Source organism: Schistocerca serialis, chromosome 6 (assembly GCF_023864345.2).
Source record: "Schistocerca serialis cubense isolate TAMUIC-IGC-003099 chromosome 6, iqSchSeri2.2, whole genome shotgun sequence".
NCBI lineage: Eukaryota > Metazoa > Arthropoda > Insecta > Orthoptera > Acrididae > Schistocerca > Schistocerca serialis.
In genome coordinates, this window is record NC_064643.1 from 721880140 (window position 1) to 721899647 (window position 19508).

Sequence of the window (19508 nt, forward strand, 5' to 3'; positions counted from 1 at the left end):
GCACAAAATTGCATCTCCTTTTCTAATCCCTAGATCTGAGAGCATAAGAATGCTTCGATCTGAGCCTGTATCTGGGGGCAGGGGAACTTTCCATTTTCTCCACTTCACAGGAGGAGCAGAACCTGTGGAAGGTCCAGTGCTTCTCTCAGGAGGTTGTGGGAGGGGCATAGTTCCTGAGTAGGGTTTTAACCTGTCAAAATGGACAATCAGCTTGCAGTCAGGCAGTTGTTCTGCATTAACAGGGGAAGTAAGCCGAATAATTGAAAATATGGTCCATCATACAAGGGGGTAAGTTTCTTCACTCTTCCTTTCTTTACACTAGTTTTTTTCAGTAAAACCGAATCAACAGGTTTGTAGGGGGGGGGGGGGGGGGGATGGCATTTTTATTTCTTCTTTCTGTCTGCTCCCGGGTTGCCTTGTGGTTGTTCCCTTGTACCTTCTTCCAAATGGCCATAAGGCAGCGGACTAGCTCCTTAACAGCTGTGTGATTGATTCCCGGAGGTAATTTATCAATCTTAAGACATATTCCATAGGGCAGCCAAACACTATCTCATAAAGGGTATGTTCAGTGGCTTCGTGGAAACGGCTGTTGCACGCACTTGCCACGTATGGAATGTATCTTGCACAGTCGCTGTGGGTTGAGTTGATGTAATAGGAAATCATTCGTTTCACAGTGCGTTAAACATGTTCAATACGGCGATTTGTCTGAGGGTGAAAAGGGGTGGTTCTCCCCTTTCTAATTCTCAGCAATTTGCAAACTTGGAAAAATAAGGTGGGCATAAAGTTAGTTCCTTGGTCAGTTGTAATGGCTTCAGGGCTTCCGAAAGGAAGGACAAGATGATCTACAAAAGCTCATGCTGTGGTTTCAGCTGACATGTCAGTGATGGGTACCAAAATAAGGTATCGGGAAAATTGATCAATAATAGATAGAATATATTTACTTCCTTCTGTACTTACTGGAAGTGGCCCTACTACATCTAAAGCGACAAACTGAAAATGTTTTGATGCCTTGGGAAGAGATTGTAAGGGAATTTGATTTGTGGGGGTGGTGCTCTTTGGGCACATGGTAGACAATTTTTTATATACTTAGCAACATCTTGCCATCTATTGTCCCCCAAATACTTCGCAAAAATGTGGGTGTTTGTGGCTCTTTGTCGACTGTGGGAAGCTTGGGTGCTTTTATGGCACTGGGCAATAATTTTTGATTGCAAATCTTTTGGTATTACTATACGTTTACTCAGGGGGGTCTTACGATATAGAATTCCATCCTCTGTAACAAAATCCATATGGGAGTGGTACTGGCATCATTTTGCATCATTTTCCTGGGAGTCTTTTAATTCGTCAGTTAGTACATCACCTGTTTGAGCTACTCTCACCTTTCTACTAAGGGCGTCAGAATTCTGGTGCAATCTTCCAGTTTTGTGCTGCACTTGGTAATCATACTCACTCAAATTCAGGGCCCAGCGTGTGAGGCAGCTGCTAGGGTCTTTTAAATTTAATAGCCATTGCAGTGCCACATGATCTGTTACTACTGTAAATTTTCTCCTGGAAAGGTAGCATCTAAAGTAGTTAACTCCAAATGTTAGTGCCAGTAATTCTTTCTCTGTTGTATTGTAATTGATTTCCGCCTGGTTCAGCTGACAGAATGCGTAACCAATTGGTGTTTCCTCACCGTCAATAATTTGACTGAGAACAGCTCCTACAGCAAAGTCTGATGCATCACATGAGAGAATGAATGGTTTTTCAAAATCAGGATAGATCAACAAGGGGGAACTAGTTAGAACATCTCTGAGATGCTGCACGGCAGCTTCCCACTCGGTGGTCCATTGAGAGGGTACATTTTTTTTCGACAGGTGGGTAAGGGTTTTAGCTATTCTGGCATAGTCCTTTACAAAACACCTATAATAATTGCTGAGTCCCAGAAAGCTTTGAAATTCTTTTACATTCTTAGGGGACGGGAAAGTAGGAATATCAGCAATGTAGGAAATGATAGATTGCTAGTTACCATAAGGAGACACATAAAGTCACAGACAGACAAAATTAGAAGACACTTACACAAAGCTGTCAGCCACAGCCTCCATTAGCAAAAGAGAAACAGAGAAACACACTATTCAGACATATGAGAAAGCACACATCACACACAAGGCTGCTAACTCTGGCAGCTCAGGCCAGAATGCAACTTGTTGCAATTTTAGTTGCGTTCTGGCCTGAGCTGCCAGAGCTGGCAGTCATCTGTGCATGATGTGTGCTTGCTTGATGTGTGTGTGAGTGGTAACGTAATGTGTCTTCTTTACGTTAAGCAGCAATCTTTTCCTACATTATTAATACTACATTAACATTTTCTTACTCTGATCTGAAATGATGAGAGCTACCCTGTGTAGTCAATGTGGCTGACACTCTTATCTGTCCCCCCCCCCCCCCCCCCCCCCCTCCCCATGAACCATGGACCATGCTGTTGTTGTGGAGGTTTGCGTGCCTCAGCGATACAGGTAGCTGTACTGTAGGTGCAACCACAACAGAAGGGTATCTGTTGAGAGGCCAAACAAACGTGTAGGTCCTGAAGAGGGGCAGCAGCCTTTTCAGTAGTTGCAGCAGCAACAGTCTGGATGATTGACTGATCTGGCCTTGTAACACTAACCAAAATGGCCCTGCTGTGCTGGTACTGCAAACAGCTGAAAGCAAGGGGAAACTACAGCTGTGATTTTTCTCGATGGCATGCAGCTCTATTGTAGCGTTAAATGATGATGGCATCCTTTTGGGTAAAATATTCCGGAGGTAAAATAGTCCTCTATTCTGATCTCTGGGTGGGGACTACTCAGGTGGATGTTGTTATCAGGAGAAAGAAAACTGTTATTCTACAGGTCAGAGTGTGCAATGTCACATTCCTTAATCGGGCAGGTAGGTTAGAAAATTTAAAAAGGGAAATGGATAGGTTAAAGTTAGATATAGTGGGAATTAGTGAAGTTTGGTGGCAGGAGGAACAAGATGTCTGGTCAGGTGAATACAGGGTTACAAATATAAAATTAAATAGGGGTAATGCAGGAGTAGGTTTAATAATGAATAAAAAAATAGGGATGCAGTTAAGCTGCTACAAACAGCATAGTGAACACATTGTTGTGGGCAAGATAGATACGTAGCCCATGCCTACCACAGTAGTGCAAGTTTATATGCCAACTCGCTTCGCAGATGACAAAGAGATTGATGAAATGTTTGATGAGATTAAAGAAATTATTCAGAAAGTGAAGGGAGATGAAAATTTAATGGTAATGGGAGACTGGAACTTGACAGTAGCTAACACTTGGTTCAAGAATCATGAAAGAAGGTTGTATACATGGAAGAAGCCTGGAGATACTGGAAGGTTTCAGATATATTATATAATGGTAAGACAGAGGTTTAGGAACCATTTTAAATTCTAAGACATTTCCAGGAGTAGATGTGGACTCTGACCACAATCTGTTGGGTACGAACTGTGGATTAAAACTGAAGAAACTGCAAAAAGGTGGGAACTTAAGGAGATGGACCTGCATAAACTGACAGAATCAGAGGTTGTACAGAGTTTCAGGGAGAGCATAAGGGTACAATTGACAGTAATGGGGGAAAGAAATACAGTAGAAGAAGAATGGGTAGGTTTGAGCGATGAAATAGTGAAGGCAGCAGATGATCAAGTAGGTAAAAAGACGAGGGCTAGTAGAAATCCTTGGGTAACAGAAGAGATATTGAATTTAATTTATGAAAGGAGAAAATACAAAAATGCAGTAAATGAAGCAGGCGAAAAGGAATACAAATGTCTCAAAAATGAGATCGACAGGAAGTGCAAAATGGCTAAGCAGGGATGGCTAGAGGACAAATGTAAGGATGTAGAGGTGTATATCACTAAGGGTAAGATAGATACTACCTACAGGAAAATTAAAGAGACCTTTGGAGAAAAGAGAACCACTTGCATCAACATTAAGAGATCACAAGGAAACTCAGTTCTAAGCAAAAAAGGGAAAGCAGAAAGGTGGAAGGAGTATATAGATTCAAGGGCAATGTTCTTGAGGACAATATTATGGAAGTGGAAGACGATGTAGATGAAGATGAAATGGGAGATATGATACTGCATGAAGAGTTTGACAGAGCACTGAAAGACCTAAGTCAAAACAAGGCCTCGGGAGTAGACAGCATTCCATTAGAACTACTGATAGCCTTGGGAGAGCCAGCCCTGACAAAACTCTATCATCTGGTGAGCAAGATGTATGAGACAGGTGAAATACCCTCAGACTTCAAGAAGAATATAATAATTCCAATCCCAAAGAAAGCAGGTGTTGACAGATGTGAAAATTACCGAACTACCAGTTTAATAAGCCACGGCTGCAAAATGCTAACACAAAGTCTTTACAGATGAATGGAAAAGTGGTAGAAGCTGGCCTCCGGTAAGATCAGTTTGGATTCCGTAGAATATATGAGGCAATACTGACCGTACGACTTATCTTAGAAAATAGATTAAGGAAATGCAAACCCACGTTTCTAGCATTTGCAGACTTAGAGAAAGCTTTTGACAATGTTGACTGGAATACTCTCTTTCAGATTCTGAAGGTGGAATGGGTCAAATACAGGGAGTGAAAGGCTATTTACAATTTATACAGAAATCAGATGGCAGTTATAAGAGTTGAGGGGCATGAAAGGGAAGCAGTGGTTGGGAAGGGAGTGCGACAGGGTTGTAGCCTATCCCCTATGTTATTCAATCTGTATTTTGAGCAAGCAGTGAAGGAAACAAAAGAAAAATTCAGAGTAGAAATTGAAGTCCATGGAGAATAAATAAAAACTTTGAGCTACGCCGACGACATTGTAATTCTGTCAGAGACAGCAAATGACCAAGAAGAGCAACTGCACAGAATGGACAGTGTGTTGAAAGGAGGATATAAGATGAACATCAACAAAAGCAAAGTGAGGATAATGGTGTAGTCGAATTAAATTGGGTAACGCAGAGGGAATTAGAGTAGGAAATGAGATGCTTAAAGTAGTAAATGAGTTTTTCTATTTGGGGAGCAAAATAATTGATGATGGTTGAAGAAGAGAGGATATAAAATGTAGACTGGCAATGGCAAGGAAAGTGTTTCTGAAGAAGAGATATTTGTTAACATCGAGTATAGATGTAAGTGTCAGGAAGTCATTTCTGAAAGTATTTGTATGGAGTGTAGCCATGTGTGGAAGTGAAACATGGACATAAATAGTTTAGACAAGAAGAGAATAGAAGCTTTCGAAATGTGGTGCTACAGAAGAATGCTGAAGATTAGATGGGTAGATCACATAACTAATGAGGAGGTATTGAATAGAATTGGGGACAAGAGAAATTTGTGGCACAACTTGACTAGAAGAAGGAATCGCTCAGTAGGACATATTCTGAGGCATCAGGGGATCACCAATGTATTATTGAAGGGCAGCATGAAGGATAAAAATCGTAGAGAGAGACCAACAAATTCAGAAGGATGTAGGTTGCGGTAGGTACTGGAAGATGAAGAACCTTGCACAGGATAGAGTAGCATGGAGAGCTGCATCAAACTGGTCTCTGGACTGAAGACCACAACAACAACAACAACAGCAACAACTCTTATCTCTTACAAACCTGCATGCCTGTCTGCCCAGGTATGGGGGTGTGGTCCTACAATTCCACACGTGATCACAGAGGTTGAGAAATCTGCATGCAAAATAGTCACAGAATTATCTGTCCCCCTAGTTTAAGCTCTTCACCTGATTCCTTATCAGAGAAGCACAATCATTTCCAGATACAATGTTGGTAACTGCTAGCTCACTATTCATCCCACATTTGTGATTAGCTGTCTCCTCCAGTTTAGCCAGCCACTTGTAGGAACTGAGGGTGTCCTCTGAACCCAGGTGCCAAGCTTCATTCATAGTGAGATGTACCATAATTTGTCGCTGGCGCATTCAATAAACTCAGTAGCTGCTGGCAGAAGCATCTTAACGTCTCAGATCTCCCAGAAAACATACTGAGTGGCCTCCGCCTGTCCTCCTCAACTTGGCTGTTATTTCCCTAAGAGGTTCCATCACTCTCCTAATGTAGATGCTCTCAGTTTCCAAGAAACCTACGCCCTTCAGTTGTTGAGACCTTTCTGTGTCAATAGATGAAGGAGAAACCATGTGGCTTGCATGCACTTTTACCTTCTGCTTATAGATTTGCAACAACACAGTTGTTTGCCATTCAACATCAGGTGAGTGTAGACTACCCATGTCAGGGGTATCAGAAGCTGCCGCAACACCACTGCTCTAGAGGCATCGGAGGTGCTGTAGCTTTCACCACAGCTGTCTCGGAGCTAAGCAGGGCATCAACCTGAGATATGCAGAATGAGATTTTCACTCTGCAGCAGAGTGTGTGCTGATGTGAAACTTCCTGACACATTAAAACTGTGTGCCGGACCGAGACTCGAACTCGGGAACTTCGTCTTTCACGGGCAAGTGCTCTACCAACTGAGCTACCCAAGCACGACTCACAACCCGTCCTCACAGCTTCAATTCTGCCAGTACCTCGTCTCTTACCTTCCAAACTTCACAGAAGCTCTTCTGGGAACCTTGCAGAACTAGCACTCCTGGAAGAAAGGTCCCGAGTTCGAGTCTCAGTCCGGCACACAGTTTTAATCTGTCAGGAAGTTTCAACCTGAGATATGATGACCATGATTAAATCATCTTCCAACAGTACTTCAGGAAAATTATATGTATAAATTAAGAACTCACATTTCATAAAAAGTATCTGTTATGGATTTTAGAACTTCTGCATTTATGTTCACTTCAAAACGTTCTGTTTATTTATATGCTATCATTAATTAAGGAACCGCTGAACACACTATGGAATGATATAAACATGGCGGAAGTTGTCACTCAAGGTGCCAGGCTGAGACTGAAATTAATATGCAAACATATGATCTGTTATAAAGGGAGGTTCTGGGAAAAAATTATACATGTGTCATATCTAAATCTTAATGGAGTTAAAACATTAATACTATATAATGTTTTTCATTTATTTAAAGATATAGTTAACATTTTTATGATTTTTTTGTGAAGGTATAATTTTTCTGACTGCTGAGTCTTTAACTGACCTAAATCATCCATTAAACATAAGGATAAAAAAATAAACCATCAAAAGCAGCGTCATACAGTAGTCTTCTTGTGAAAACCAATTTATTTGCCAGGATCACTATGTTAACAAAATTTTTTGATTACTAGTTTCAACAATACGAATATTAATCTTCAGACACATAAAACCAGCCTGTGGTAGCTACATCATACAGTGCTTAAACCACTTTGTCACATTAGGACCATACAATATGCATAAGGCAATAAGAGGCATTACAATGAAATGTGAGGTGTGTTACCATAATCTTTGTACTACTTGGAATATGAATGGCTTGAATGAAATAGATACACGCCACATCTTGCCTCTTCATGATATAAAGCCATGTTGGCTGCAATAGAGTAACTGACGACAGCAGTACAAATTTATAGATCATCTCCAGTATTGAATGATCATGTCAGGTAACCATAAAAGCAGATTCATTAAAAATCCTTTGACAGGCATTGCGTACTTTGCCACCAGACAATAGTTTTGCTAAATCAACTGTTAAACACATCATAAAAATCATTAGGTCACTGGAATGTAGTAATTCTTCTGCTTATGATGGTATGTCTGTCAAACTATTAAAAGTTTGTACTGACTTGGTAGCTGCACCTTTGAGTTATCATAGTAATCAGTCTGTGAGTCAGGATGCATTTCCTGAAAGACTGAAGTATGCATAACACCATTTATAAAAGCAAAGATAAGCAAGTGACTTCAAATTATAAACAATCCCATGTTCTCAAAGTTTTTTGAGATTGCAGCTTAAAACAAAATACTGGAATCACATTTCTGAGAATAACCATGTAAGAACAATTTTGTTTGACTTTAGTAATGGCTTATTTCCAGAGAAAGCAATGTATGATCCTACAAACCCAGTTACATTAGAACTACTCAAGAAAAGTTATCCTCTTGGCATTTTTTTTATCTCGCCAAACTCTTCGACTGTGTAGATCATAGAATTCCACTAGGTAATCTAAAATAGTGTAGCATCACCCCTCGCAGGGATAGCATCATATATAAAAGTTGCATAAATGGTAAGTATGATATGGTACATAAAACAACCTGGTATGAGTGTTGTGGATGTATTGTACCAAAGTAGCCTATGGTAGCTGGTGATGCGTATGACTGAGCTTGTTCCACACCCTTCAGTGCTCACCTAAGATGGGATATAGAAAATGACATGTCAACGAATTAATGAATGAGAGATGTAAACCATGAAAGACAAACAATGTTATTACATAACATTCCACACAAGAAATTCTCCCAATTTCTGTATCTCAATATGATCATATTTGGTGCTTGTGAGGATGGGCATCATCATGCCCGTCAATCTAGACATATATTTCTAGACATATAGGTAAAGAAATTATTGTATTGGAAGATTAAGTTCTTTACAGGGAACAATGTTGCTGCCATTGAATGAAAATGATGATGTAATATGGTTTCATGGACCTTAACAGTTGCCATTTCTGCCTTGGTAGTCATCAGGGAAGGAAGGGCAACTGTTAAGGTCACAAAACCATAGGATACTATCATTATATGTTCATTCAAGCCATTACAGAACTTCATTATACTTCATAGTTAAAGCAGACACAGTGGGGGGAATGTTTCCCTGTTGTTTGCGTTACTTAAACACCCTCTGAGGTCAGGGGCATCTTCATTTGGTTGTTAGGCCAAATTTGTGGTTCTTGCCACTGAAACTTCTGCTTTTTCCCATTGGCATATGTTATATATACAGTAGCTCAGAGTACTCCTAATTAATTTACCATTGTTATCACAGATGCTCCAACTAGGTGGACATCAACATCAAGAGTAATGTGTAAGACCTGTATTTATGGCACATTATTTCTGTGATCACTGATGTACTAGTGGCATAGAATTGTTGCAAAAATGCTATATCCATGGAGAGAAAGTAAAACACAGTGACAGTGCATTACATTTAAGTTGGAATATTAGTTCTTAATGAAGTGTTTAGAACATGATGGTGTTATTAATTTGACTAATATCTCTAGCCCAACAATAAAAATAATCATAAGACTTAAATTTATTGTTACCTTTATTTTTTCAAGTTGTGATTTGTCAAAAGAAACAAGCACTGTAACTCTGCAGGGTGTCCCAAAAGTGATGTATCCACTTTTTTAATATCTCTTTAATTAAAGCATATAGACAGGAAAAATGCTTTGTCAGATACATTAAGGTGGTATAGGCTCAAAAGACCACCTTCCACCACAGTACATTGTTGATGACTTAGAGCAGAGTGGCATGCCAGTTTTATTGATTCTAATGCAATAGCATTGCAGGCTTGCTCGGATTGCTCACTTAGATCATCCAGTGTTTGTGGTTTGCAGCATACAATGCATTCTTGACGGTACTCCAAAGACAGAAGTCTGAAAAGGCTAAATCTGGGGATTGAACGGGATACACCACAGCACTTCCTCTTCACCCTCTCCATCTCAAAGGGATTTTGCAGTTGAGAAATTACCCGACAACTAGTGGAAAGTGAGGTGGTGTACCATCCTGTTGAAAGTAATAATCTCCATTGCCAAAATGTCATTAAGACCTGGTGTTATGATGTGGAAAATTTCTAGGTAACAGTCACCTCTTCAAAGAAGTATGACATGATTAACCCACTAGATGAGAGATCACACCAGACTGTAACCATATCAGTTACACATGGATTATCATCAGCGTAGCACACACAATTATGGTGGTTAATTGTCACATTAAAGTTAAAGGTGGTTTCATCCAACCACACACACTGGAAAACCACTCACAAAATTCAATTCACCTATTGGGATCATTCACATTCATAGCATGGAGAAGAATCAGAATGTAAGGCTTCCATCTCTGAGTCCACATAATTATGTGAACATTGGTTTTACTGAGAGCATTGCACCACAATTTTTTTCGTGGATTGTGTGTATGTGTGAATCACTGCATCAGCTCTTTACTTATCCCTTTAACATACCTTTTTTCTGCTACCACCCTTCTTCAGATCATGTACTATTCCACTGATTTCAAAATTGTCTCAGGCTCCTGTAACTGTTAACCATATAGGTGGTGGTGTTCCAAATTCAACTCCCCAATTTTGTTGAACCTCACTCACATTCCCTGTTTTCCAATGACATTTTAGCACCAACTTCTGTATCTCAAATGAGACCTCCATATTTATTTCTAATACTGGACCAAATGAAGCATGGCTCACTTTTTTACTGCCTTAAAAATTATTTCTATCTGCTTTAATTACAGAAAGATACAGTTTGAAATAATGTATATGTTGTTTTGGGACACCTGTATTAAGAGACATTGGATCATTATCTTTGACCTTTCTGCTGACACAGATGTAATACTAATTCTCACCTATTCCAGAACGAAGATCCAATGGGAAAAAAATAATACACAGATAGTAAACTCAAAGAAATTTAAAATAACAAAGAAAGGAGCATTGAGGATTCAGAACTTAAATTTCAGAGACAATGGAAAATATAGTTGTATTGGTAAGTATTTTTGTTGTGTTGTCGTTTATTATTTTGCTATGTCAAAATGGTCAAATTTCTTTTCTGCCAGTGTTTTGCGAGCATGTTTTGTAATGTTTTCACCTTTTCTTAACATATCACAATTCACTGTTTGTTTGTTAAATTTCTGATAGGTACAAAGGCAGAATTCTGGTAGCATATTCACTGTCCACAAAAATTTATTTGGAGTCACAAATATTGTTTATGTTTATCGTAAACTAAAAATATGTGTCAGAGCTGTCATACATGTATAATATTTACAACAAAGAGATTTTTACTCAGTGGTTAGTCCCATTTGAATCTTATGATGCTCTCAATGCTGCTACTGCTGCACTCTGTAAGTATTATTGTCTACCTTAATTGGCATAGGTAGACCACAGTTTATGATCATTCACAATGGTAGTGATGCAGAGACTGATGGAACGAACAAGCAATTCCTGTGGTCAATGACAGTGAAGTTCACAAAGCGAATTTCTAGCCAGGGGGTAGCGAAAATCATCATAGGCTTTCACAAATAGTCCAGGGAGTGATCTGTATTGGAAAACATAAACACTGGCAAAATCAGTCACTCTGTTATTAATGACACATTTTAAAGGGTTCAGAGAATAGCAATAATTACCAGACAAGTATGGGGCCACATTATTTACAGACACTCTTGCGTCAGTGGATGGGCCCAAGTGACAAGCTCTTAGGAGCAGTGCCCTCTGCTGAGTTGCAGCCATGGTGTGAAGCCCAAGCATCTCTGACCATTCCTCCATATCGATACTTGGACTGAGCAAATAATCTAAATCTCTGTGTGATACTGAAAACTCTAACTATTATGTTTACATTCTGGTTGCAGTACAATGAATCACTTCTACAAGTTTATATTGATAATAAATATTGCATCATTGTCAAATTTTAGTTACTGCATTAATGTGCATGCTTGAGTTAGGGTGGGGGGAATTATTAGGCAGAAGGTGCAGTGAAGTATGTGTGGCACAGGAGGACACAGGAAAAAACACAAAAATACACTAGGGGGTAACGCGATCAGTTCGGAGATCCAGGAATAATTATAGTAGAGAGAAGAATGTGGGACACAAAATAGTGCAACCACAATCTGTGTGGTTACATAGCTGTCTGTTGGGTGCAGATGAGACTGTTGATACAGGGTGACTAAGAATTCAGAGTGTATGCAGTTTTGGAGGTGAGAATAAAAAATTGGAAAGTAGAGAAAGAAAGGACAGACATGAGTAATGCAATGCAATAGAGAATAGTGACAAAGAGGAATAGCACTGGCTTTTGGTATGGAAGGGAAGCAGCTAGGTAAAATGAAACAGTGGAAGATCTTCACCAACATATTTACTGTGTGGTGCATGGCAAAGTGTACCTTGTTTCACTACTAGGCGTTTCCTTTCTTATCTCATTTGCAAATGGAGCAGGGGAAAAACAACTGTCTATTCTAGTTTCATATAAGCCCTAATTTCCTTATTTTATCTTCATGGTCCTTACTGGAAATGTAAATTGGCAGCAGTAGAATTATTCTACTGTCAGCTTCAAATGATGGTTCTCTAAATTCTCTCATTAGTGTTTTCCAAAAAAAAAGTCACATTTCCTCCAGGACTCCTATTTGAGTTCATGAAGCAGAACTGTAACACTTGTGTGTCGATCAAACCTACAGATTACGAATGTAGCAATATGCCTTTGAAGTCTTCCTCTAATCCAACATGGTGGGTATCCCAGACACTGGAGCAGTGCTCAAGGATAGGTCACTTTAGTGTTCTGTATGCAGTCTCCTTTATAGATGAGCTACACTTTCTTAAAATTCTCCCAATAAACTGAAGTTGACCACGTGCCTCTCCTACTACTGTCCTCATGTGCTCACTTCATTTCACATTGCTTTGCAGTGTTATGTCTATATATTTAATAGATATGATTGTGTCAAGTAAGACACTACTAAGGGTATATTTGAACGTTATAGAATTGTTGTTTTCTTCTCATCTGCATTAACTTACATTTTTATATATTTAGAGCAAGCTACCATTCATCACATCAACTGCAAATTCTGTCTATGTCATCTTGTATCCTCCTTCAGTCACTCAATGACACACTGCCCCATACACCACAGCATCATCAGCAAACAGCTGCTGATTGCTGCTCATCCTGTCTGTCAGCTCACTTATGTATTCTGTGGGGCAATCCTGATGATGACCTTGTCTGTAATGAACACTTGCCATCGAGAACAGTGTACTGGGTTCTATTACTTAAGACATCTACAAACTAGTCAAATATCTGGGAACCTAGTCTGTTTGCCTGGACATTTTTTAACAGTCTCCAGGGTGGAATAACAACAATATGGAAAGGATAGCTGCTACTCAACACATAGAGGAGGCATTGAGCTGCAAACAGACACAATGAAGAGAATGCTAGAAATATTTATGCTACGAGACACAGCCCATCTCCAGAAGCAGAAAACTCACACACATTCATACAGCAGCAACAGCTCACACACACATGTGGCCACTGTCTTCAGATACTATGGACCCAGAGACAGTGACCACGTACAAATAATAGTGTCACTTCTGCCACCAAGTAAAAATATAGCACTGTAAGCAATCAGAATGTGAAATATTTCCTTTTTTTTATGTCAGTATGCTCTTTGTTGCTTGGCAACAGATGTTGATTTCTTTTATGAAAGGACTGTTGGTGTAAGGGATTAAGAAGTTTGAAGTTTTCCGTACAAAATGCAATGGTTATTGAGAAGGAAGACTCTGCACTGCTGGTAAAGTTGTTTTAGCAGAACAGCAGCAATAGTAGCACTGCAGTGCATGAATATTACCAACAGAAGCAGTGCAAAGATCTAAAAAAATTATCTAAAGAATTTGATCAGTAGATATGAAGAAACAGTTGAATTAGGTGGTGCAACAGAGAGAGAGAGAGAGAGAGAGAGAGAGAGAGAGAGAGAGAGAGAGAGAGAGAGAGGGAGAGCCCATTGCCATAGCAGTTGTTGTTGAAGTCGCTTTTGCTAAAGTCGATTGTGCAGCATGTGCCTCAAATTCTGCAGCCAGTGCTTGAGCTTTGTCACAAGAATTGTCTCTCCCCTGGTCAACAGTTCAAAAGATTTTGCAATGTATTTTACATTGATATCCCTACAAGATTCAGAATGAGGGCAAAATGAATCTGCAAGGTAGGGTACAACGCTGTGACTTTACCCTTCATTTTTCGGCACACCTGGAAATGGATGACACATAGCCAGGGAATATTTCATGGACAGACGAGGCCCGTTTTACTCTGCATGGTGCGTTGACTGCACAGGGGGTCTACTCAGCCACATGTTGTACAGAAACATCCATAGTACTCAGCTTAAATGACTGTGTAATGTGGTTTCACAAGCTCCATCATTCTCACCCCATTTTTTGAGGATATTACACCCCATTGGCCTGATAGGTGTACAGAGACATCTGCATGGTATGAGAATCTCCTTGTGCAACACATTATTCCAGCTTTGCTAGAACGCAACTGTGTCCACACCACTATTTTCATGCAAGATGGGGCGGCACCACACGTCACTTGCCAGGTGAAAGATTTGCTTGGAGAAAACTTTGGTAATGACCACATTATCTCTAGGCAATTTCAAGATATGATTAGATTAGGGGCGTATCACTCTGATTACACTGAGTATGCTGTGAGCAGCTGTCGACTATACCATACTACAGATGCAGCATTTTGCTGATTTGGGAAATCATATTGAACACATCTTGTAACTTGTAAATATGCCAGAACCTTTATTTACATGTGTTCGATTATTCCTCCCCTATTCCTGCACCCACACTATGTCACTATGTTCTGATTGCTTACAGTGCCATATTTTCAAATAGTGGCAAAAAATGGAACTATCCCCCCCCCCCACCCCCACCCCCTAGTGTACCCTACGAGTGCACCAGTTAATGAACATACCTATGATGTTTCAGCATCCTGCAGTGTATACAGGCCATACTGAAATGCTCAGAACACTGTCAGTTTAATTATAATCAACTAGTATGTGTGAGCTGTCATGTGAAAGTGTATGAATTCTCTACTTCTGGAAGAGGCCTTTGTCCAAAAGCTGAAGTATTTCTACCATTCATTTTCTTTGTGCCTCTCTGTGACTCAACAACTTCTCTAAGTGGTGAATAGCAATCTTACCTTTGCATATTGTTGTTGTTCCATCCTGGGCTATCCATTGTTTGATTATGTACTAATTGGTTTCTAATTAATATTTTATCACTATCTTGTAGGAGAGGAGACTATGCTGTGTATCAGTTTTTAAAGATGTTGATAGAAACCTAAGTTTAGAGTACAAATTAGAACTAGCTGTCAAAACAGTAGTTTATTTGAATGTTATGTCAACATTAACTGTCTTCTGTTCTTTTGTTTTTGTTTTTATAATTACACATAGCAGTATGTGAGCTGTCGTATTTATTTGTTGTGTGATTTCAGCTGGATTATCCAGGGCAGATCTCTTCCTTTCTGTAAAGCAGCCTCTAGTGACAAGTTCAGAAGAACTGGAAAGGCATTCACATAATCGTTTGCAGCAACAGATGCCTATGAACGATAAGAACATACAGATGACAGGTGACTGTGTAAAATGCACTATCAATTTATATCACATTCTGTCATGAATAATTCTGTAACTATAACAACACCGTAAAATCAGAACTGGGGATTGGAGCTGACAGCAAAGATATTTCCAAAATTAAGGTGTTGAGTAAAATTGTAACAAATCAGGCTCAGATGTCAGAGTCAGTCAACACTTTTTTTTTTTATAAATGTATCTAAATCAGATGTAAATGTACATGTTTAAGCAGAAAAAGTACGTTTAACCCTTTTAGTGCCAAATACGATCTGATCGTGATCCAGATTTTTGGCGAAAAATGCCAGTAACGATCTGATCGTGATGCCTTTCTCATTCGCTAGGAAATACTAACAACTTTGCCTTCAAGCGCAGAAAAAATGAATGAGAAAGGCATCACGATCAGATCGTTACTGGCTTTTTTCACCGAAAATCTGGATCACGATCAGATCGTATTTGGCACTAAAAGGGTTAAGGCACAAAGCAGAAGAATACTTTAACAAATATGAGAAAATGTCAGTTAAAAATGTAAAGAAAACTATATTACAGCTAAAAACCAAAAATTCTGCTGTGTGGGATTCTCCTGATTTTTTCAAAAATATTTGAAAAAGTGTTGGTAATACAAATTAAAAAAATTATAGTGAAATCAAACATAATTTCAGATAATCAATATGGCTTTCAAAAAGGCAAGAATACAATGAGTTTGTGAACGAAATCAGTTCCACCCTAAACAAGTGAAGAAAAGTTGTAAGATTATTCTGTGACCTCACAAAAGCATTTGATTGTGTAAACCATCACTTGCTCTGTATAAAATAGAAACATATGGAATTTGGGGTTGTGTTTTAGAGTAGTTTAGGTCATACCTCATGAACAGATAACAAAGTGTAGTTATATCATCAAGTAAGGGAAATTCCTTCTCTGAATGGATGATTAGTTCACAAGGCATTCCACAAGGCTCAATTCTGGATCCAATTTTGTTTTTACTCTGTATAAATGATCTACTCCTGAACGTAAATTCACACTCAGTTTTATTCACTGATGGTACTTCTGACCTTGTTGAAAGCAATGACCCCAAACAAATTCCTTCAACTGTCACAAAACTATTAGACAGTTTGGAAAACTGGTTCCAATTAAATGGGCTAAAACTGAATATTTGGAAAACACATTTGCTGCAGTTTAAAACTAAAACTCTAAGGTAAAAGAATTCCACATTAGTTATAGAAACCAAGAACTGAAAGAAGTGGACTGTGTTAAATTTTTAGGCATGCATGTGGACTAAAATCTATCCTGGTCTTCACACATGAATTATATAGCAAGTAAATTAAACAGCCTGATATTTGCGATGAAGATTCTGTCATATTCAACTAGCATGGAGACAAGAAAAATAGTTTACCACAGCTATTTTGAATCAGTTACAAGGTATGGCATTATTTTTGGGGGAGACACAGGCAAAATGACTAGAATTGTAAAATTACAAAAATTAGTTGTTATAAATATGTCTAAGGCAAAACCAAAAGTATCTTGTTACCCACTGTTAAGAAATTTAAAAATATTAAGTGCTCCATATTTGTACATTTATGAACTGATTATCTTTGTATACAGTGACCCAAAGTTATTCATAGACAATAAAGACAATAGCTTTAAACATCAATACAGTACTAGGAACAGGGAGAATTTCATGCTTCCCAACCATAGATTAAAGCTGTTTGCACAAACCCCAGAATACATGGGCATGAAAATTCACAACATCCTAAAAAAGAAACAAATCATGAGAATGGAGATGGGGCAACTAAAGCAAAAACTACAACAGTTGTTAGTACAGAAATGTTATTATTCCTGAGAAGAATTTCTTAATGATAATGTGACAATCTGAGCAAGAAAGAAAGTGGCTGAAATGATTTGTTGATTAAGCTTAGAAGTTTTATGTCTAATAAATGACTGTAATAATTATTCTCTTTTTACAGTAATACAGTTGTTAGGCTACACACAGTCTCTGTAAATTATAAATTATTGTTTCTGTAATACACATAAATTGTAATTGTAATATTGATGAGTTCCCTGTACATTATATCTTGTGATTTAACTCTTTATGTTATGGGACAATAAACATTCTGATTCTGATTCTCTAACTGAGCTAGGAGCAAGACGGGACCTTTTCTCACAAGACTTGAGCCATGAAACACAACCAGAAGGTCAAATGAAGCTAGGACGAACATGGGCATCCCAATCAAGTTCATCTACTCTTCAGCCTTCCCTTTCATCACCAGAACCTCCAGGAGTTAAGGTAATTTGTAAATATATAGAGCATAAAGTACTTGTAGACCTCCAGAAGTTTTAATAACTTATTGTTCTGTTTGTGGGCATTTAAACTGTACCATATCTTCAGTCCTCTCCCCAATTTATCTGTAGTTCACTTGCCTTAAACCACGTTATTCATGTGTCTTTTGCTTTTGATACATTAATATCTTGGTTGAAGGCTGGTGTCTTGTGCCTGTTGCATCATAGTAATAGACAAAAATGAGGACAGAATGAATTTCTGTTATTGTATTATAAATTACACATTTCAGTGATTTCTTGTACTTTAACCATACAAAAAAACTGCTTTGTGTCATTCCTTTCTGCTTTTGGGTTACTATAAAGGCTAATAAAAGAAATACTGTATGAAAGAAGAGCCATTTAATGGATACTTATGGTTCATAACATTTAGTTTATTTAACACTAGCTGTATGCACTGCTGTGCTCACATATTAGTAGTTTTGTTATGATGAATGATGGTGACTTACAACTGGATTCTCATCGTCACTGAGCAATTGATAAACGCTCAGACTTGCTGACCTCTGTGTTAGTGCCATCTGCATCTCAGTAATGTATAACATATTTAAAAATATGAATAGTTCTCAAAAATATAATGCAACTACCAGACTTAAAAATGAAAAGATGTAATGGTTTTTTTAGAAATTAAAAAGTTTGAAAATCTCTTTGATATTGAAAAAAAGAAAAGGTTGCTATAGAAATGGGTAAATCTGAACAGCTACTCAATGTAACAGGAGTTTTGCAAAATTATAAGAAATACAACTTTGCTGGCTTAAAAAATCATTGAAAATATTCATAGCAAAAATGACTGCGAAAGAAAAAAATACAATCATTTGCTACACAGTTGTTTAATTTGGACCATAAATTAAATTAAATTAAATATGAAATTTGAAAATCACAAAATATGTATTATTATCCACTGCAGAATGGATGCCTGTTTCAAGAAATTAAGTTAGGCACTAAAATAAAATGCAGACTTTCTAAAATTAGTAAATAGCATTAAACTGATGAAGGAAGAAAATAAATAATATCAGCTGCCCTCACACGTCTACTTGTTCAGGTAAGCATAACTGCTGATGTACCACCACCCCTCCCCTTCCCAGTGCCCCCTGCCCTAACTGCCCTGTGCACACTGAAGTGGCACATGCAGAATTGCTGCCAAGTGGTGGGTGCAGAGGGGAATGGGCAGGACTCTGCACCTATGTGTCGTGCTGTTGAACTAAGTATGCTTCATACCTGTACACTATACAACAAAGTCATTAATTTTTTAATATGGTTTATGTTCACTGATGTAGAAAAAGATGTTCCATTCCCTACTTCACATTCTCAGGGGCTAAGGGCCAAATTCCCCCCCCCCCCCCCCCTCTTAGTAGCCCATGTTCTTCCACAGTGTTCAACCTATCTCCATATCAAATTTCATCAAAATCAGTTCAGTGGTTCAGTCATGAAAACATAGCAAACAGAGTTACTTTCACACTTATAATACTAGTATGTATTTGCACCAGTACATAATGCAAATACTGACTGACTCTCTACTTTATGTTTGTCATAAAAATTACTCTTAGCTGTCATCAGTAAGCATCATCATTGTGGATTTTGTCATGATGTATTCAGAAGCTTATTATTTTGGATCAGTATTGCAAAATGCCAAAGATCAGATCACACTCAGTTACTAAACGCTCCAGCGTCTCATTATTGTGATGTGACAGCAGATAAAAACCTAATATTACAGTAGCTTGAAATGTACTTTGATAGTTTACCATCCATTCATGTTGTCAATGTATCACATAATTCTGTTCACATAGCTCCAGATAATTCGAACCAGTTGGAAGTGGAAACAGCAGTATTTAAACAGAAAAACTGTGAGACTGCTGCATTAGATCATTTCTGTGTAGACAGAGTGGTAGGACTCAGAAGTATCTGCCAAAAAATGCTGTATTGATACTCAAGCAGAATTTGGAAAGACAGTGTAAACCTAATG

General features: G+C 38.4%; 1 protein-coding gene across 1 annotated transcript in view; it reads left to right on the plus strand.

Annotated features, from left to right (window-relative positions):
- The window catches only part of LOC126485046 (protein madd-4-like), a 697683-nt gene that overhangs the window by 527397 nt on the left and 150778 nt on the right, over positions 1–19508 (plus strand). The window contains exons 14-16 of the mRNA XM_050108648.1: positions 10478–10605; positions 15082–15216; positions 17353–17498. Coding sequence (XP_049964605.1) covers positions 10478–10605; positions 15082–15216; positions 17353–17498 — 409 coding nt within the window. The remainder of the gene's footprint in view (positions 1–10477; positions 10606–15081; positions 15217–17352; positions 17499–19508) is intronic.